Source organism: Glycine soja, chromosome 9 (genome assembly GCF_004193775.1).
Source record: "Glycine soja cultivar W05 chromosome 9, ASM419377v2, whole genome shotgun sequence".
NCBI classification, from domain to species: Eukaryota; Viridiplantae; Streptophyta; class Magnoliopsida; order Fabales; family Fabaceae; genus Glycine; species Glycine soja.
In genome coordinates this window covers 19003417-19023571 of record NC_041010.1, presented here as the reverse complement: position 1 = coordinate 19023571, position 20155 = coordinate 19003417, and the positions used below count along the sequence as shown (strand labels likewise).

At 37.7% G+C, this 20155-nt stretch overlaps 1 protein-coding gene across 2 annotated transcripts; it reads right to left on the bottom strand.

Moving 5' to 3' along the window:
* Window positions 1-2759: 2759 nt before the first annotated feature.
* On the bottom strand, window positions 2760-19588 carry LOC114367898 (DEAD-box ATP-dependent RNA helicase 37-like). 2 transcript variants are annotated; one of them, XM_028325152.1, is made up of 7 exons: window positions 19435-19585; window positions 18267-19153; window positions 18087-18170; window positions 17206-17448; window positions 15644-15811; window positions 15324-15437; window positions 2760-3744 (listed from the first exon to the last, which is right to left on the bottom strand). In XM_028325152.1, the coding sequence occupies exons 2-7, from the start codon at window positions 19011-19013 to the stop codon at window positions 3265-3267; spliced, it is 1836 nt and encodes a 611-aa protein (XP_028180953.1). In that variant the 5' UTR covers window positions 19014-19153; window positions 19435-19585; the 3' UTR covers window positions 2760-3264. The 2 variants fall into 2 exon arrangements, with proteins under 2 accessions (XP_028180953.1, XP_028180954.1); XM_028325153.1 differs by having other exon boundaries at window positions 3265-3744; window positions 18267-19057; window positions 19435-19588.
* Between the last annotated feature and the right edge of the window lie 567 nt (window positions 19589-20155).

Genomic DNA, 20155 nt, shown 5'->3' with positions numbered 1-20155 from the left:
AGAAGATCTACTAAAGTCAAAAGGTCCGCGATTCCTAGTGATTATGTAGTGTATCTGCAAGAATTGGACTACAACATTAGAGCTGCAAATGATCCTGAAACGTTTTCACAGGCCATGAGTTCTAAAGAATCAAACTTGTGGCATAATACCATGAAAGATGAGATGGATTCTATGGCGTTTAACCAAGTCTGGGATCTCGTACAGTTGCCTAGTGGTGTAAAAGCCATTGGATGTAGATGGGTTTTTAAAACCAAGAAAGACTCACAAGGCAACATTGAGAGACATAAGGCAAGACTTGTTGCCAAAGGGTTCACTCAAAGAGAAGGAATTGATTACACAGAGACTTTTTTTCCTGTATTTAAGAAAGATTCTTTCTGAATAATTATGGCATTAGTAGCTCATTTTGACTTTGAGTTACATCAAATGGATGTGAAAACGACATTCCTTAATGGTCATCTAGAGGAAGAGGTTTACATGAAACAGCCTGAAGGATTCTCCTCTACTAAAGGTGAGCACTTAGTTTGCAAGCTTAATAAATCAATCTATGGCTTGAAACAAGCCTCCCGCCAATGGTATCTGAAGTTTCATGATGTCATCACTTCATTTGGCTTTGAAGAGAACATCATAGATCAATGTATATACCAAAAGGTCAGTGGGAGTAAGATTTGCTTTCTTGTGTTATACGTGGATGACATTTTGCTTGCAACTAATGATAAGGGTTTGCTATATGAGGTGAAATAATTTCTCTCGAAGAACTTTGATATGAAGGATATGGGAGAGGCTTCTTATGTCATTGGCATTAAATGGACCAAGTGGGAGAATGATGAAATTTTTGGATGGCCCACGTTCTGTTTCAATAGTTTTTTTGTTTTTTCCCGTTACAATTTTTTTGGGAATTTGTTTTCTGAATCTGGTCCATTTTCTTCCCACGTTCAATCCTTATCTCTGCAATATTCAGTAACAACCTCACGTCCCTATCCTCAAACCCACATTCTGATAACGAATTGGTTGAGCTCTATGATGGACAGACTCTATAAATAAGATGAGGTGCTTTCAGTTTTGTATCACCAAACCTACTTCTCTATTCAGAAAAATACACCATCTATTTAGAGTGAGTAAAGGTCTGGAAAAACAAAGCTGACTATGGGTTCGTGTTTGCGCCGCTTCGTGTTTGATTTGCAATTGCTGGAGGTACGCTTGTGCTATTTAGCTTCCGTTGTTTGATCTGAATATGACATTTAAATTCATTTGCATGTTTAGATTAGTTTCTGTATATTTGTTTACATATTATTGTTATATGCTAAAATATATGTAACTCAAATATGCCACTTTATTATAGTTTATAGAAGAAAAAAATATGGACACTTTTTTTGGTCAAAAGAGTTGTCCCTATTTCTCAGTTGACTAGTTTTTGAACAAAATTACTTAAAAAAAATGCTTTTGAGAAACAAAGTTGAAAAGTGTCGACGAAATATTTCTTTTGTAAAAATGCACACAAACTTATGTGTTACTATATAATCTTTATGGTTGCATTTTACTCTCCATGTGTAGTGTTTGTTGATTTTTTTTATTATAATTTTTCAAAATGATGAAAAGGCAACTTTGTTTCAATCCATCTCTCTCCATTCTATTCTATTTCTATTTTATTTCAATCTTTAAAAACGAGAATGAATGAAATAAAAAAAAAGTGAATATGAATTAGATTTACTGGTCTTTTGTAATTTACATTAATTGGGGTCTTATCACAATCATAAATAAGCGAGGTATGAATTTTTTTTATAAAATGAAGGGATAACATGTCTAAATAAAATAAATCTAATGGGAAGTAAAATATGATGTTATAAATTTATATCTTTTATAAGCTAAAAGAGGTATAATACAATAATTTCTTAGGATATCATTCATCCTATTAATACTTTTTTATCATGAATTTATGTAATAAATAATAATATATTGTGTGTGTGTGTTATAATGATTACTAAGATTATGTTTATGTTTGATAAAATTAACTTATAAGTTACTTGAAAGCTTGTAAGTATAAGCTAAAAACTTATAAATTAATTGATTTAATTGAAAGCATTTTGCCAGAATTAATTAATAATTTTATTTAATATTTCTAATATTTGATTTTTAATTTTAATAAATTCTCATCTTAAAAAATAAGATAATAATTTTTTAAATTTATATTATAAAAAGAATGGTAATATTTTTTTTGGAAAAGTAACATTAAATTAAATAACTTTTATTAAAATTATATTGTTTAAAATCATTTTTAACATTTAAATATTCTATTAGTAATGACAATTGACGAGTTAAATTTTACACATGTAATAACATAAAATTAGATACCAATTATTTCCAAACAATGAACAAAAAAGATAAGAGAATTTTTAAATTGAATAAAAAAGTAAAATAAATTTCAAATAAAATAGTAAAAATAAAATTTTAAAAAAAAAACTTATAAGCTAACTTATTTTTCATAAAACAACTTATAATTTTCTTTTTCAATATTTTGACAAATAAGATGACAATTTACTTTTTTTATCAATCCTTACTCAATCTCAAAAGTTGGATAATGTTCTTTGACAAACATTAGGAAAATATATAACTTTAACGATATTATAAAATCAGTGTATACCAAAATTTTATAAGATATAGTATAGAACCATTAAACTAACGACAAACTTAGGGTTAAGTTAGCTATCAAGAAGAATTCTTAATTACTGATTTTCTACTAACAAAATCGATTCATTGGGTCCTTTTAGTAAAAGAAAGACAAGATTAGGTAATTAAGCACAGAACCATCGAGTTGAGAGAATAATCAAATCAATAATATGTGCATGCTAAATAGAGATAAGTCCTGACTTAGACTGTCAAATGCTAAGGACCCTATCAAAATACATAACACAGCATTTACTCACCATTTAAACTCAGTAATATCTGACCATTGGTCCCCAACCAATCTGTTTACACCCTCTTCTCTCTCCCTCTTCTACAGACTCAAACAAGTCATCCCAGTCAGAAATTTTCGGGTTGCTTACACAGATTTTGTGTTCTTCATATGCAGCATTCCCCCCACCACCTTATTTGACTAACCAGCAGAACCAGGAAATGGTAAATCTTTACTACGATAAAAGATTTCCTGTCGTAAGGAATGCATGGATTCAGGCAAAACCGTGGTTGAGAAGATACAGCTTTTTCACCATTAAAGTCTGAGAGTTATATACAATCAACATGAGAATGAATTAGTGATGTGACACTAATCTAATCCCAAGCACTTGTCACACCTTGACCATACCCTCCACCATAATTGCCACCATATCCACCACCAGTTCCACTGCCATAGTAATCCGTTGCTTTATTAAACGAACCCTCTTTCCTAAAATCGCGGCCACCAAAACGAGATCCCCCAGACTTCCTATTTCTGTTGCCACCACTGTAAATAGCCCTTGCTGCATATCGGCTGAGCCAGGCAGGTACTTCTTGATTTGCCTCTTGCATCAAATCAGCCAATGATTTAGCCAAGTTCAAATTACCTTCGTTGAAGAAGGCCGTTGCTAATCCCATTTTACCAGCTCGTCCCGTTCTTCCTATCCGGTGCACATAATCGTCAATGTCATTTGGAAGATCAAAATTTACCACATGTGCTACCCGTGGGATGTCAAGACCACGCGCTGCAACATCTGTTGCCACTAGAATTGGTGTGTTTCCAGTCTTGAACGACCTCAATGCTAGTTCTCTTTCCTGCATACAAAACCATTACATTGTACACATTTATTTTCATGAGTAGACAGATCAAAAGAAATATCGGTTTGGATCCCCTAATGTGACATTTCTGTCATGTGAAATCTCAACCTTTAATTAAAAATGAGAGAGAAAATTTAAATAATAATATATACAAGGAAAAATAATACCATGATTGGCAACAATTAAAAAACAAACTCAATTGGGGACCCACAAAGGTATTTGAAAGTTCGAAGCATAAATTCTATCGGTTCTAATGAAAAGAGGACAATACAACTACAAGAAAAGTCACCTAAGAAGCAGAAGTGTCATTCAATGGGTCAGTTTGTTTAAACTTATTTGTTAAAATGAGTGTTTATTTTAATAAAATAAACAACTTCATGTTTTTTTTAGTGTGTTAGTTTAAACTGCTTCTACTTAAAAAAAATAATTTTCTGCTTATTTTAGGAAGTAAATCCTATCAGCTTCTTAAAAAAATGCTTTATAAAAAGCACTTATTTTAAAGTAGTTGTTTTTTTAAGTTTAAACAAACTCAACCAATATTATTATTCAATGAAATGATGGTCACATTGTTAGATTTCAGCTTAAAACCAATTGACTCTAAGTTAAGTTGTCCAAGAATTGAGACAGGCGATATGAGAATTCCTAACAACCTCTACAGATGTCTGCCTGAACAGGTGAGAATCAAGATGGGTTATAGATTCTGGTGCTCTAATACTACAATAAATTTCAGCTTAAAACCAATTGACTATAAGTTGCACTTCAAGAATTGACTATTGAGATAAGCGATGTGAGACTTCCTAAAAGGCATGAAGATTTTCTCCATTTAAAGTAGGAATTGGGTAAAATAGATGAGCTTTTGAGGTTAATTTGAAACCCCTCATTTCAATTATAGCAAAAACAAAACAGTAGATTATTAATGGAAGAGAAAATCAGGGGTAGCACATTATAGGGGTGGCCAAAAAAAACTGAACAACACTGAACTATGATTAACTGAACCAAAACAAACTAAAAAATAAAACTGAACTGTTTGAAATAAAAATTGAACACTCAACCGGTTTTCAGTTCAGTTTTAGAAAACTGAACCTCTAAAAGAGCAATTCAGTGCACTGCGGCCAAACTGCCAAACCGTTACTACGAGTATAGTTCATAAAAGGATCCAGTAGCACGCGTATATATCATATATGCAGAAGCAAAACCATAATACATACCCATTACCTATTACTAAGCTGCAAACTTCTAACCAAATCTTATCCGTCTATCTATTTACAAATATATGTAACAACAAATCTTAATGTCTCTTCTTGCACTAAAATGGTAGGAAGAAACAAAGCAAATCTTATCCATCAAATCTTATCCATTTTAGTATATTTTTGTTTCATCATCCTGCTATATAAAAAGTTTTTGTTATGGTGAAAGTTAAGGATGATATGTACAAGTTAGAAAATTGAGAGGAAATATCATTACTTATTTGTAAGTTCTAACACAAATCAATGTAAAAAAGAGAAGCAAAATTAAACAATGTGGTAGTTTTGTAATTAAAAATGAAAAAAAAAACATTTTTTATCTTATTTTGTTATGTAGAAAGTAAAAAAAAAATGTATATAAATATTCTAAATAAGGAATGAGATGTGACGTATATAAATATATTTTTATCTCTATACTCAATAACATACAGTCAAATCATTCTTAAAAGTAAAAATAAAAAAATTATTTTCTCAAAATAAATTATCCTTAAAAACAGTTTGGAGCAGTTCAGACCAATTTGGAACAGTTTGAAGCAGTTCAGAGTAGTTCGGAACAGTTCAGAGGGCAGTTCAGTTCAAACCGATTCAGTTCAGTTCAATGCGCCTCAAAAATAGATCACCCAAACTGTTTGACAGTTCAGTTTGGTTCAGGCGAACTGCATTTGCAGTTCAAAACAGTTCACAACAGTTCAGTTCAGTGTAGTTTGAATTGAACAGCCTTAAGCACAAGAGACCATCAACATCATCAATGATTACACAAGAAGGATTGGAGACTCTTGTTAAAGAAAAGTTTTGAAAAGATTTGGAGGGATTGGTACAAGGTGTTCCACAAGAGGAAAGATTTTCTTAGGCAGGGATGTAAATGAACATGCTGGTGAGGCAAGGCAATTTTCAGGAGCTCATGGTGGCTTTGGTTTTGGAAGACTAAATGAGGAAGGACAAACAATTCTTGATTTCACTATGGCTTATGATTTCAGAATTATGATCAAGAAGCATGAGGAACATTAAATCACTTACAAGAGTGGAGAGAGAGAGAATGAGAGAGAGAGGTAGAGAGAGAAACAGAGGGTGGGAAAGGGTCAGGAGTGGCGGTGAGGCGAGAGTGAGTGGTATTGCGAGCTTTCATGAGGATCCACGACGGACATCTGCCGGAAACAGGGATGGTCAGCAGCAAGGCTACATTAGAGAAAATTGGCGGGACAAGAATGATGTATCGACATTCTACTTCACACGATTTACAGAGGACACTACAGAGAAGGATTTATGGTACCATTTCAAGAGGTGGGGTGATGTGAGGGAGATATTTATCTCTAAGCAGAAAAACAAGAACGGAACGAGATTTGGATTCACAAGGTTCAAAGGAGTGAAGGACGCGCACAAGCTAGCAAAGGAAATGGACAAGATGGTCATCGGTGGTCTGAAATTGTACATCAACATTCCCAAGTATGGGAGAGACACGCTGAGGATGGAATCACAGAGGCTTGTGGAGAAAGATCAATATTCAGCAACAAGGTGGAGACAAACCCATGCAGCACCAGCTTCGACCTCGTATGCGGCAGTGGTGACTGGAAATAAGCGACGGGATGGGCAAGTAAGAGGAACACACATCGACAAAGACCATGTACCCTCCATATCTTCCCTTCACCTCGACATTTCACTAAACAAAAAAAAATGGTTCAGTGAAGCCTGGGTAGGGCGCCTCCGAAATCTCACGTGGTTTGACAGACTCGAAGACGATCCCTTGTGGGATTTCGGAGCCGATATAACCCCGGAGTACATGGGGGACGACATGGTGTTGCTTCTCGGGCTCACGGATGATAAGGCAGAAAGAATGAGGAAGGAGGCTTTGGAGGGAGAAGAGGCTATGTTCTATTCATTGGAGAAGTGGTCTCTGGGACTTCATTCGGGCCAAAGACTAAATTGGGTCCAATGTTGGGGAATCCCTTTGCCAGCTTTGGAGAAGACGCACATTCAGAAGATCGTTGCTGTATTTGGGGATTTGGTGGATGTTGACGATGATATCGACGCAGCTCGAAGGGTGGACAAAGCACGGGTGCTCATCCGCACTCCATGGAAACCAGCAATCCAACACACCATACGCGTGTATGTAGGAGAGGAGGTATATGAGGTTCAGGTCGTGGAGGAATGCAGTCAAAGCGTTGAACCGTGCCACTGCCGTCGAACGAGCGTTACCTGGTCGTCGGAGGAGGCTGAATCCGATGACAGTAGTATCGGAACACCGGTGTCGAGAAACAGAAGCGTGCCATCCCACGATGATGTCGACGTCGCAACCATGGAGCCGCCAGACACGGCTGAGCGACGGCGGTTCTCTTCTGATCTCATCGCCAGGAATGACGACGATGTCGCAACCTTGGAGCCGTTAAACATGGCTGAGCGACGGCGGTTTTCTTCTGATTTCACCGTCGGGAGAGATGATGACGCTACAAATATGGAGATCCCAAACATCGCTGAACGCCGACGGCCTTGCTCCGGTCTCACCAACGGGACTGCGGTTTTACCCAATGGTCTGTCAACATGGAGCGGTCCGTTGGGTAACAGCCTTAACCCACGGGTAAAGACCCAACTATCGACAATGGGCACAACGGCCACAAGAGCAGACACGGGTAAGGACAAGGTGGAGTGTCAGGGGCAGGGACCAGAGGCTGCGAGCTCAATACAAGATTGGTGCAACAAGGGTGGGGCACAGGCCATCGGAAAAGAGGATCAGACCACAGAGGATAAGGGCATACATGAAAAAGGAAATATAGTAGCTGCGAAAAAGGGCGAGAGGCAGAGTGTAGAGTCTACACTTTATCCAAAAGAAGGCACGTGCTGTGAGACTTCAGAAGAGGGAGAAAACTCAGCAGTTATAAAAGCTGATGATGTGGCAGTGGTACAGTTTTTGAATGTGGGGGAGTCACGTGATGTGCACACACATGTGGGAATGGGCAGTAGGGGGATGGGCTTTCCTATTCACACCCCCAATAAACACAATGGAGCTAGCAGCAACAGCCCACAACCATCTACTAATGAACTCAGCAGCATCTGGAGGGTATATTCTCGAACAAGGAGGTGCCAACAGCAACCGCATCTGGGCTCCCTAAATGAGTCTATCAACGACACATCCTCACATAAAAATATTGACCAGACAACAACAACCCGTGAGGAGCCAAGATACCAGGGGAGCTGACTGCAGTGGGCATATATCTCAAAAAGAATGCTTTCAAATACCACAGCAAATGGTGAATGATAAGAATGGGAAGAGTCAACTAGAGGAGGCAGCAGACATCTGGAACATGGCTCAAGAGCTGGGGGCAACAACTGACATAGAGTAGGGATTGGTAATCAGTAAAATAAAGGAAATGGAGGAAAGAGATAGGAAGGAGGCTGAGAGATTGGGAGATAGAAGTCATACCCCATGAATATTATCTCCTACAATGTTAGGGGCTTAGGGAGGGGGGTCAAGTGGGCTGCAATTCGGAGAATGATCAAGAAAGAACACATTGATATGATTTGTATCCAAGAGACAAAGAAGGAGACTATAGATAAGTGTTTATGTCAAGCGTTGTGGGGGGATTCCGTGGTGAGGTGGGAAGCGCAGCCTGCAAACAACACAGCAGGAGGGATATTGTGTATGTGGAGCAAAGAAACTTTCAAACTACAAGACAAAGTCATTGGAGGAGGTTTTATCTATCTGAGAGGTTTTAAGGAGGACCAGCAAGTTCACATTGTCTGCATTTATTCACCATGTGATATTCAGAATAAAAGACTACTATGGGAAACTATCAAGCAGCTGAGAAATCCACACAATGGGGGACTATGGAGTATCTTGGGTGACTTCAACAATGTAAGACATCCAACAGAGAGGATGGGGAACTGCCACAGAGGGGACGGAGATAGTAGCATTAAGGAGTTTAACGATTGGATTGATGACTTGGAGGTAGAAGATGCACCATGGGTGGGAAGAAAATTCACTTGGTTCAGACCGAACGGGTCCGCCAAAAGCAAGCTTGACAGATTTTTAGTATCCCCTGAATGGATTGCTAAATGGCCTGATACCACCCAATCCACCCTGGATAGGAATTTCTCTGACCACTGCCCTATCTTGCTGAGGTCAAGGTTCATTGATTGGGGACCCAAACCTTTTGGGTTCTGGATTGTTGGTTTCAGGATAGTTCCTTCAAAAGAATTGTTCATGATTGCTGGACATCTACGCAGCTAGGAGGGTGGGGTGTTATGTGCTTAAAGAGAAGATAAAACGTCTCAAAAGAAGACTAAAGGAGTGGAATAAGGAGCACTTTGGGGACACCTTTAAGAAGGTCAAACAGATTCAAGAGGAGCTCAGTAGGTTGGAAGAGAATACTATTGATAGACAACTATCCCCCCTGGAGGCCTCATCTAGAAAGCAGCTTCAGGAAGCATTGTGGACAGCCGCCCAGTCACACGAGTCCCTTCTAAGGCAGAAAGCTAGATCCAGGTGGATTAAGGAAGGCGATTGTAACTCAAGGTTTTTCCATTTGCTGATGAATGCGACTCGTAGGAATAATCTATTGAAAGGTGTTATGATTGATGGATTATGGGTTGATGAACCTCAAAAGGTGAAGGAGGAGGTGAGATCGTTTTTCCCACAGAGATTCCAGGAAACTGGCCTCCACAGACCAACATTAGATGGAATTTGCTTTCAGACACTCAATCAACAACAGAATGAAATGTTGCTAGGGAGTTTTCGAGAGGAGGAAGTAAGAGAGGCCATGTGGGACTGTGGGAGTGACAAAAGCCCAGGTCTTGATGGTCTCAACTTTAAGTTCATCAAGAAATTTTGGCATACCATGAAGCCTAATGTCCTTCACTTCCTGGATGAGTTCTATGTCAATGGTCGTTTTCCTAAGGGATGTAATGCATCTTTCATAGCATTAATCCCTAAGAAGGCTGACCCACAAGTCCAGAATGATTATAGGCATATTTCACTAATAGGTTGTGTCTATAAGATTGTGAGTAAGCTGCTGACCAACAGATTGAAGAAGGTGATGCCACTCATTATAGATGAACGACAATCTACATTTATAGGAGGCAGGCACCTGTTACACAGTGTCATTATAACAAATGAAGTGGTGGAGGAAGCTAAGAGAAGTCAAAAACCTTGCCTTGTGTTCAAAGTTGACTATGAGAAGGCATATGGCTTAGTCTCATGGGAATTTTTTAAATACATGATGAGAAGGCTGGGGTTTTACCCTAAATGAATACAATGGATTGAGGGATGCATATCATCTGCATCTGTCTCGATTTTGGTGAAGGGGAGTCCATCGGCTGAATTTACCCCACAAAGAGGCCTTAGACAAGGTGACCTACTAGCGTCTCTTCTCTTTAATATTGTTGCTGAGGGGCTAAATGGTCTAATGAGACAAGCTGTGGAGAAAAGTATTTTTAGAGGGTATTCAGTGGGGAGCCAAAAAGTGAGCATTAGCCTGTTACAATATGCGGATGATACTATATTTTTTGAGGAGGCGTCAATGAAAAACATTAAGGCACTTAAATCAATTTTGAGGACCTTTGAACTTTCCTCAGGTCTCAAAATTAATTTTGCAAAAAGCAGTTTTGGATTGTAGCCTGTTGTCCATTCCTTTTGTTTACCTAGGGATCCCCATTGGGGACAACCCGAGAAGATGTTAATTGTGGGATCCTATCCTTAAAAAGTGTGAGAGAAAGCTAGCAAAGTGAAAGCAGAGACACATATCGTTTGGGGGGAGAGTTACACTTATACAATCAGTTCTAACCTCTATTCCCATATATTTTCTTTCATTTTTCAGGGTTCCTAGAAGGGTGGTGGAAAGATTGGAGGGCATTCAGCGTAGATTTCTATGGGGAGGTGGACTCGAACAAAACAAGATTGCTTGGATCAAATGGGAGACTGTATGTCTTCCAAAAGAAAAAGGGGGGTTGGGAATTAAGGACATCAATAGCTTCAACCTTGCATTGCTTGGAAAATGGAAGTGGAACTTATTCCAAAATCATTCAGACCTATGGGCTAGAGTGTTGGAGTCGAAGTATGGTGGCTGGAGGAATTTAGCTGAAGCATCACGAGATTCTAATGATTCTATATGGTGGAGGGATCTGAAATTGGCTATTCATCATCCGCAACAAGAGATGGTCCTTCATAACGGAGTGGTGTGGTAGGTGGGATGTGGTGATCGAATCAAGTTCTGGGAGGATAGGTGGATAGATGGTGAGACAGCATTACTAGACAAATACCCGAGGCTATATCTCAATTCATGCCAACAGAATCACCTCATCCAGCAAATGGGAGTTCATATAGACACAGGATGGGAATGAGATCTCAAATGGAGGAGACACTTGTTCAACAGTGAGGTACCTATGGCTGACAGCTTTCTAAATGAGGTGGGATGCATCCGAATCCAACCTAACAGCAGGGATGATTGGATTTGGAAACCAGACCCAAGTGGTCAATACTCCGCAAAAAGTGCCTATTATGCATTGAGGGGAAATATAACAGAGGGGGATGACTTTGCAGATTTTGAAGAATTATGGAAGCTAAGGATCCCATCTAAAGTTGCAGTTTTTGTATGGAGATTACTTCGGGACAGATTGCCAACCAAGGTAAATTTGTGTAGGAGGCATGTGGAAATTAATGATTTACAATGTCCATTCTGTAGGAGCATGGAGGAGGATGCAACACAATTATTTTTCCATTGCAGCAAAATTACACCTATTTGGGGGGAATCTATGTCTTGGGTGAGCATTCTCAGTGTATTCCCGCAGCATCCAAGGCAACACTTCTCCCAACATATGAATGATAGGGTGGAAGGAATTCGGGGTAATAGATGGAGGTTATGGTGGGTGGCTTTTACCTGGACTGTGTGGCAGCTGAGGAACAAGATCATATTTTCAAATGGCACCTACGATGGCAACAAATTGTTGGAGGATGCTCTATTTTTACCTTGGACATCGCTCAGAAATTTTGAGAAACATTTTGCAGTTCATTACAACCAATGGTCATCTAACCTTAGAGATGCTTTTGTTCTTAGTTGAGGGCAGAACTCATAGTTTAGTGTTATTATATCAATCTGTTTTCCAGTTTTGGTTCCCTCCGAGACTGTTGTGTAGTCTGTCTTGGGAACCATTCCACTGGTTAATATTGTAATCATGGTACCTCTGGTACTTGGTTTTTTCATATATATATATACTTATCTTTGCTGACCAAAAAAGAAAACTTACAAGAGTGGAGGTTTAAGGCTGCAAATTGATTTCTTTTTGGTAAGAAGTGTTGTTAAAAGAAATTGTAAGGATTGCAAGGTGATTCCAGGAGAGTCTTAATGCACAATATACAATTGATTCTTGATGTTTGTTCCAAAAGGCATAAACAGCAAACCCAACCAAGTTACAAATCCAAGAATCAAGTGGTGGCAACTCAAGTGAGATAAACATTTGACTTTCAAGAAGAAATTATTGGAGAAAGGTAATTGGAATAACAGGGTAATGCTAACCTCATTTGGGATGAGATGTCTAAGAAGATTAGGAAGGTTGCAGGAGCCATCTTGGATGAATCAAAAGGTTTTGGACCGAGAGATAAGGAATCTTGGTGGTGGAATGAAAGCATTCAAGACAAGTTAAGAAGCAAAAGAGTATTTCACAGCCTTACATAGATGCAATAATGTTACATACTTCATACTTGGGGAACCCTGCCAAAAAAGCTAGCTGCTAAGGGGGGAAACCAAGCACTTAAATACTCCACCCAGCATTCTGTACTACTTGATGTGGGACTTAGGCACCCCATAATACCAAGTCCCTATCATGGCACCACCCCTGAGAACAAACATCCAGGCAGTTTCACTCTATAGCATTTCACTCAACCTTTTTGATCAATCCCTCTGTAGGTAGCCTTTTTCAAGCCATCAACAACCAGCTCTAATACCAATTAATAATCACCCAAGTACTTAAGTGCTTTTATGGATGGTTGCCTAAGTACTTGGGTGTTTATCAGTATCAGAATGCTAGAAATGAGACAAGAAAAATTGTGAGTGGAGTACAATCTGAAGCTTTTGAAGAGTTCTACAAAGATCTTGGGACAAAAAGTGGAGAGCATAAGATATATAAGCTTGCCAAAATAAAGAAAGGAATAGATTTGGATCAAGTAAGATGCATTAAGGATGAAGAAGGAAAAGTATTTGGTCAGAGATCAAGATATCGAAGAGAGATGGCACAAATATTTTATAAGCTTTTCAATTATGGACAAGGATCGGCTTGTAATATGGAAGGACTAGAAATCCAAGAGAATGAACAAAATTTGGCTTACTGCCATAGAATTCAGATTGAAAAGGTAAAAGAGGCCCTTAAGAGGATGGATAATGGTAAAGCAATTGGCTCAGATGGTATCCCTATTGAGGTTTGGAAGTGCATAGGAGAACAAGGTATCATTTGACTTACTAAGCTATTTTTAATGAGATTTTGAGATCTAAAAATGTCTGATGATTGGAGGAAGAACACTTTGGATCTTATATTTAAGAGCAAAGGAGATATTCGTAGTTGTGTTAACTAAAAAGGTATAGAACTTATGAGTCGCACTATGAAATTACGGGAAAAGGTGATTGAGAATAGATTAAGAAAAGAAATGAGGATTGCAAAGAATCAATTTGGTTTTATGCCAGGAAGGTTTACAACAAAAGCTATTTATCTCTTACAAGGATTGATAGAAATGTACCGAAGTAAAGCAAGAGACTTACATATGGTTTTTATTGACTTGTAAAATGCATATGATTGAGTGCCAAGAGAAGTGTTGTTGAAGACTTTGAAAAAGAAAGGTGTTCACATGACTTACATATGGGCTATACAAGACATATGAGGAGGAAACTACTAGTGTGAGAACTCCAGGAGGCGAGACTAAGGACTTCCCTACAAGGATAGGAATATAGGATTACATCAAGGCTCAACCTAAGTCTTTACTTGTTTAATCTAGTCTTGGATGTGTTTACCAAGGACATACAAAAGATTATCCCTAATTGCACTACAGTTTTGATTGAAGAATTAAGGTAAATAGTTAACTTTAAACTTGAGCTTTGGAGACAAACTTTGGAGGTAAGAGTAAGACAGAGTATATGCATTGCAATTTTAGCAAAAGGCAAGAGGAGTATGACTTGGATGTGAAGATGGGAGAAGACGTCATACCACATGTTACCAAGTTTAAATATATTGGATCAATAATATAATACAATATCATGAGGAAATTAACCAGGATGTCACACATAGAATACAAGCAAGATGGTTAAAATGGAGAAATGCGTCAAGGGTTATTTGTGATTGCAAAATACCTAACAACTTTAAAAGCAAGTTTTATCATAATATGTTCGACCATACTCTATGGTAGTGAATGTTGGCTTTAAAGGGACAATACGAGGAAAAGGTGGGAATAACATAAATGAGAATCTTAATATAGATGTGTGAGTGTGTGACTACACAAGAAAGGACAAGATACTATATGACAGGAGATATTGGTATAGCGGCGATTGAGAAAAATATGACAAATTGGTTAAGGTCCTATGGAAAAGGGGGAGAACTAGAGAGGGAGACCAAGAAGAACATTAATGGAAGTTAAGAGGGATCTTATGGTCAATAATACTAACTCCAGTCCTTAATATAAGGTTCAATTAACTAATTCACCAAGACTAAGGAAATTGGTTAATTTAGTTGAGAGCATTAAATTTGTTTTAAATTAATATTTTTTCCAAAACTACCCCCATGAACAACACTAACAAACATTATCACACCATTCTAGGACTGACTTTAATTAAGGGAATTTCTGCAGAAAAAAAAAATTAATGCATTTAGATTGGACCTTATAAAAAGGACCAAGCCACACTTATAATTTGTTAAGGACCAGAGGTAGTACCTCTGAAAATATAACCTTTAACCAAGCCAAATAACGTCATGTAATCTATGCAGCCCACGTTACCTAGTGGGAAAAAGGATTTTGTTGTTGTGTTTGTAGAAAAATTAGATATGTGATACCAATCCCCTTTCTACGGTGGTAGGGATTAACATGGATAGGAAGTCTTAAATTTGATCCTTGATTTTTCTTTTTTAAAACATTGAGCTGCTTAGATTTTATAATTCCTTTTAAATATCATGGGGAATGTAGAACTTCATAGCACAAGTCAACTCTGATTAACTATATTTACTGGCACTAAACAGCCCCTAGCCACTACTATAAACAACAGAAACATAAAATAAACAAAGAAAAGAAATGTAATTTTAATGTAATCAAAATGCTGACATGTTTTACATTTTATACATAAACTTCAATTAGCAAAACAGACTTACTTGTTGTGTTCTGTCACCATGAATGCTAGCTGCAGGAAACCCATTAACACACAAGCAGTGTTCCAATGCATCAGCTCCTTTCTTCGTTTCCACAAAAACTAATGTCAAACCTTGCTGCAAAAAACCACCCAAAAATCCTTAAAGCTATGAATATGATAAATCAGCAACTCAGATTTACCTACTCTTATGGCAAAAAGTTGTTCAAGTGCAGCATAATTTTTAAGAGTAGTGAACTTTACTAACAAAATAAAAACTAATCTATGGCATACATAAATACAAGGTTGATGAGAAGCAGTGCGTACAGGTGACAACAAAATTACCTTGCCATTAACTCCAGTTTCCCTCTGAGCGTGAAGAAGGTCCATGAGGTGGCTTCTCTTGTCTGACTCGAGCACGTATTCTACTCTTTGAGCAATTAGATCAGTACTAGAACCGACCCTTCCAACAGCCAGAAACACATAATTTGAAAGAAAATCCGAGGCAAGAGCCTGAGTTCAAATGAAAATTGCAAAATGTGCTAAATCAAACCCACTTTTTCAGAAGAGTCATTGCAATCATTGTTCTATCATGTAGCTAAAAGAAAATTACATCTAGCTGATTGCAACATGTTGTCAACAACTCAACCTTTTATTGATTCATTGATTGGTGTTTCTATCTCATACAAGGCATCATCCCCAGCACAAAGTGTTAACTCATTTAACAGTCAAACACAGCCAATTAGAAAGCATCACCCTTAACAATTACCAAAAACTATATCACCATCACTTCATTCTGAATAAACTATTGCCACAACCACCATACTAGCTCTACAAATAATGTTTTCTGTCAACTAGTAATAAACGAAACACTGTCATTTTCGCATCTGCCAAGCAAATGCAGCTTGGTTATATATAAAATTTTTTATCGGCAAATGTTAGTTGTTAATTGTTAGATTTTTAGTTAACGGGAGAATCAAACCCACGACCTTTCCCTCCCTCCCTTCTCCTTTTAGCACCCAACTAACCTTATAACTCCTAATGCAGCTTGATTATAGGATCAACAGTAACACTTCCACCTTCCCAAATCAAGTTCCACGTGGAATGATTAAATTTTAAAACAGCATGGTTATAGAAACAATAGGGAGGGGTCTACATAACAGGCATAGATGTCATAGCATAGGTATTCCACCCCAATGAAACAAAATTTGAATTTGGAGTATTGTCTAAGAACTATTGTATCAAATCTAACTATCTAAGGATTCATCATCACAAAAATCAATCATTCAAAAGTAAGAGAAGTGTTTGATTTGTGCAAAATTAAGGATGTCCAAATTGCTAACTTCACACCTAGACTCTCCTTGGGGACTAGCGATGAAAGTTAAAAGCAACTGTTCCATGTTTGACCATACCATAGCAGGATTTTCCATAAAGTTGTCAATCTTTCAGTTATGTAAAAGTGACAAAGTATAAAACAAGTTTTTTCTCCCCTTGTTCAATCAAATGATTTCTTCTTTCCCCATTTTCATGCTTGTTACTCTTGGGGAAGTCTTCTATAATTATTAAGCTTTAAAGCAGTTGCTCAAACACCTTAAATAAAACAATCTCAATTTCCACTAGTGCAAGACTAGAGTGAAAACTTAAAACACTTCCTTTTCTCATTTCAATTCTATATACTGCCAGCAGTAAAAAAGCAAAAGAAACGCCAGAAAAATGTTTTTTTTTACAGTAATGGGATTTGTTGGCTTGTTTAAAGAAAAGATGTTCCCAGCTTTTAGAAAAAGATGGAAAATTCAAACATTATTAAAATCCCTTTTGAGCTTTTTTTTTTTTTTGGGGGGGGGGGGGGGGGGGGGGGGGCAGTTCCTCATGCAAAAGCATCAATTTGAGAATGAGTCCCAAGATACCTGTATCTCTTTGGGAAATGTGGCACTAAACAACAGCGTCTGTCTCATGCCTGGAGGAGGCATGTCCATTTGTTCAACTATCTTTCTTATTTGAGGCTCAAAACCCATATCTAGCATCCGATCTGCCTCATCAAGAGCCAAGTATCTTATCATCTGCAATGACACCCTAGCCCTCTCAAGCAAATCCACCAATCGTCCTGGAGTTGCCACCAGAATATCAACGCCTCTCTCAAGCTCCCGTAACTGAACAAAGCAACACAACATTAATACCTAGTCAATTTAAGTTATTAACAATGGGCTAGTCATTAATCAGTTTTGTGATCAAGAAGTTGGAAACCATCATCTATCAGTTAATCCTTTCACCAGAGCATATAATATAATCAATCAATCAATCAATTCTTCATTTTCCGGTTCAGGATCTACAAAACCATGTTTCATACTGTTCATTTCAGGCCTGTCTCCTCCAAAGTGAGCTATTCACTTTAGAGAGTATAGTAATCTCAGTCATTGATGGAAAACTAATCAATGGTTGATATTATATGCACATGTATAATAAATCATGGATGTGTTAGAATATTAGTCATGAATTTTCACACCAAAGACTAATATTACTTACTTTGCACTTACTTACTTTAGAGGAACCAAGTCCATTCATTTCAACACAACTTTGTTCATGCTTGAGAAATGGTATGATTTTTGGTTTAATAAGTTATGTTCCTTATTAAAAAAATCTATGCACATATAAATATTGCATGCATCCGCAATAACATAAACCACAATGTCAAGGAGGTGATGGTAAACAAAACAACCAAAATAAAGTATATATTGGCAAAAGGTTAAAATAAGTCAGAGTGCCATGAACATCAGTGGGTAAAAATAACCTGTTGGTTGATTGGTGCTCCTCCATAAGCAACCACAACTTTGACACCAGTTTGATAAGAAAACTTTTTGGCCTCATCATGTATCTGCGAGACAACAACATTTTAGTTTTTGAGTATATATAGATAGACATCTAAACATATGAAGGCAATGCAAACCAGGATCTAAAATCAGAATTGCACCTGACATGAAAGCTCCCTTGTAGGGGAGAGGATAAGTGCCAGCGGATAAGCAGTTCGAGCCACACGTGGCCTTTGAGCATATTGCTCCCTCATGATTCCACTTATAATAGGGAAGCAAAATGCAGCTGTCTTTCCTGACCCAGTCTGAGCACAGGCCATCAAGTCTCGCCCCGCAAGAGAAATTGGAATGGCATACCTTTGAACCGGGGTTGGTTTCACATACTTGCACCTCTGTATATTCTGATTCAACGCCTCACCCAAATCTATTTCCGCGAATGTATTCACAGGCGGTGGCACATTCTCCCCGCTTGTCTCCACAGGGATATCATCATATGCATCAAAGTTAATCCCTGTGTTCTCTAGCTCACTAAAAGATTGATCCTCAGCCTCAACATTCTCAAAAGGGTTCGCCTCGCGCCTCCCACGGTCCCTTCCCGCCCCTCTACCATTCCAGCCACCACCACCACCACTCTGAAAACCAGAACCATATCCAAATCCTTGCTGCGGCTGCCGCCCATGATCGGCTTTAAAGTAACCACTACCCTGATGAGGAGCTGGACCACCATGATTCACCCGGTCATTCCCCGGAGCCACTGGGTGTGACGCTGCCGGAGGAACCTCGGACGAGAATACCCGGTTCCGAAGATGCGGCGGCACATAAGCTCCCCGGGGAGGGCAAGCCGAGGAATTGCTATTGCCAGAACCAATGGTTGAGTTGTCAGCAGAATCCGCCCATGAAGTTCTCATACTTGCAGAAATCGTAGTGACTTTGCTCTTAAAACAAGCAAATGCTGAACAAAACAAAAACAACACAACACAACACAAAAACTAAGCTTCCCAATCCACGATCCTCTTACGTGCACGCTTTATCACACAATCACGATCAGCTAAACAAAACAAAACAAAAAGATCAACCCACACAAAAAAAAAAAGAGAGAGAGAGATCGCGGCAAGGAAAACTCAAATTCCAAACTCGAAATCAACAAATCACAAACAAAACGCAAGTTGCAAACGCGAAATCCAGCTAAGCAAAACAACAAATTCTCAAATAATCATATAAAAAAACCGAACAACTTTTCAAATAGAAAATCATTTTCCAAATAATTTTAAAAAAAAAAATTAAAAATCCGCAAGCAGATAGATCGAGAAGAAAAACGAGCTTAGATACCTCGGCGAGGATATCGCTGAAAGGATGAAAGGAGATTTTTTTTTTTCTTTTCGCTCTCAGAGTTGAAATGAATCAAAACTTTTTCCGTATTTTCTCTTCACGTTTTCTTCGCTGCCAAACGCAAATTTTATTGTGCACTGAAAATAAGGTTAAAATATCTAAAGTGAAATCCACCGGCGGAAATAGAGTTTGCGTGTGAATATTCTCTCTATTCTATTTTCTATTATTAATAAATTAATTGTGACTCTAACCAAAATAGCATTTTCTTTTTTTCTCTCTTCCACTTTCCTATCCGTTGGTTGATATATTGTGGACTCATTTTTACTTCTTTTCTTTTAATGATTTGTTGCTTGCATAAAGCTAAACATATAATAATAATAATAATAAATAATAATAATAATGGATATTAAAAAAAGTATTTTTAATTCTTATATTTTAAATTAAATGTATCTTTATATATTTATATTGGCAAATTTTCCATAAATTTTAAAAAAATTATTATCTTCTATTTTTAAATAAGACTTTTTTTAACTCATTTACGTACGAATCAATTTTTAATTCATCAAAAAGAGATGAATTTGAGTGTGACAAATTTCGACGAGGATATGAATCATGCTCAACCGCCAACAAAGCCTCGTGATAGAGGTGATGGTGGTAGTCAAGTGAAAGTGTCCTTTCGTGATGAAACGATGTGGGAACAAGTGTTTAAGAAAAGAGAGAT

Coding starts and splice junctions, on each gene's coding strand:
- LOC114367898 (XM_028325153.1), bottom strand. CDS start 19,013: ATGAGAACTTCATGGGCGGATTCTGCTGACAACTCAACCATTGGTTCT. Junction 18,171..18,266: donor CAAGGGAGCTTTCATGTCAG/GTGCAATTCTGA, acceptor GTTGTCTCGCAG/ATACATGATGAGGCCAAAAA. Junction 15,812..17,205: donor CATTTCCCAAAGAGATACAG/GTATCTTGGGAC, acceptor ATTTGAACTCAG/GCTCTTGCCTCGGATTTTCT.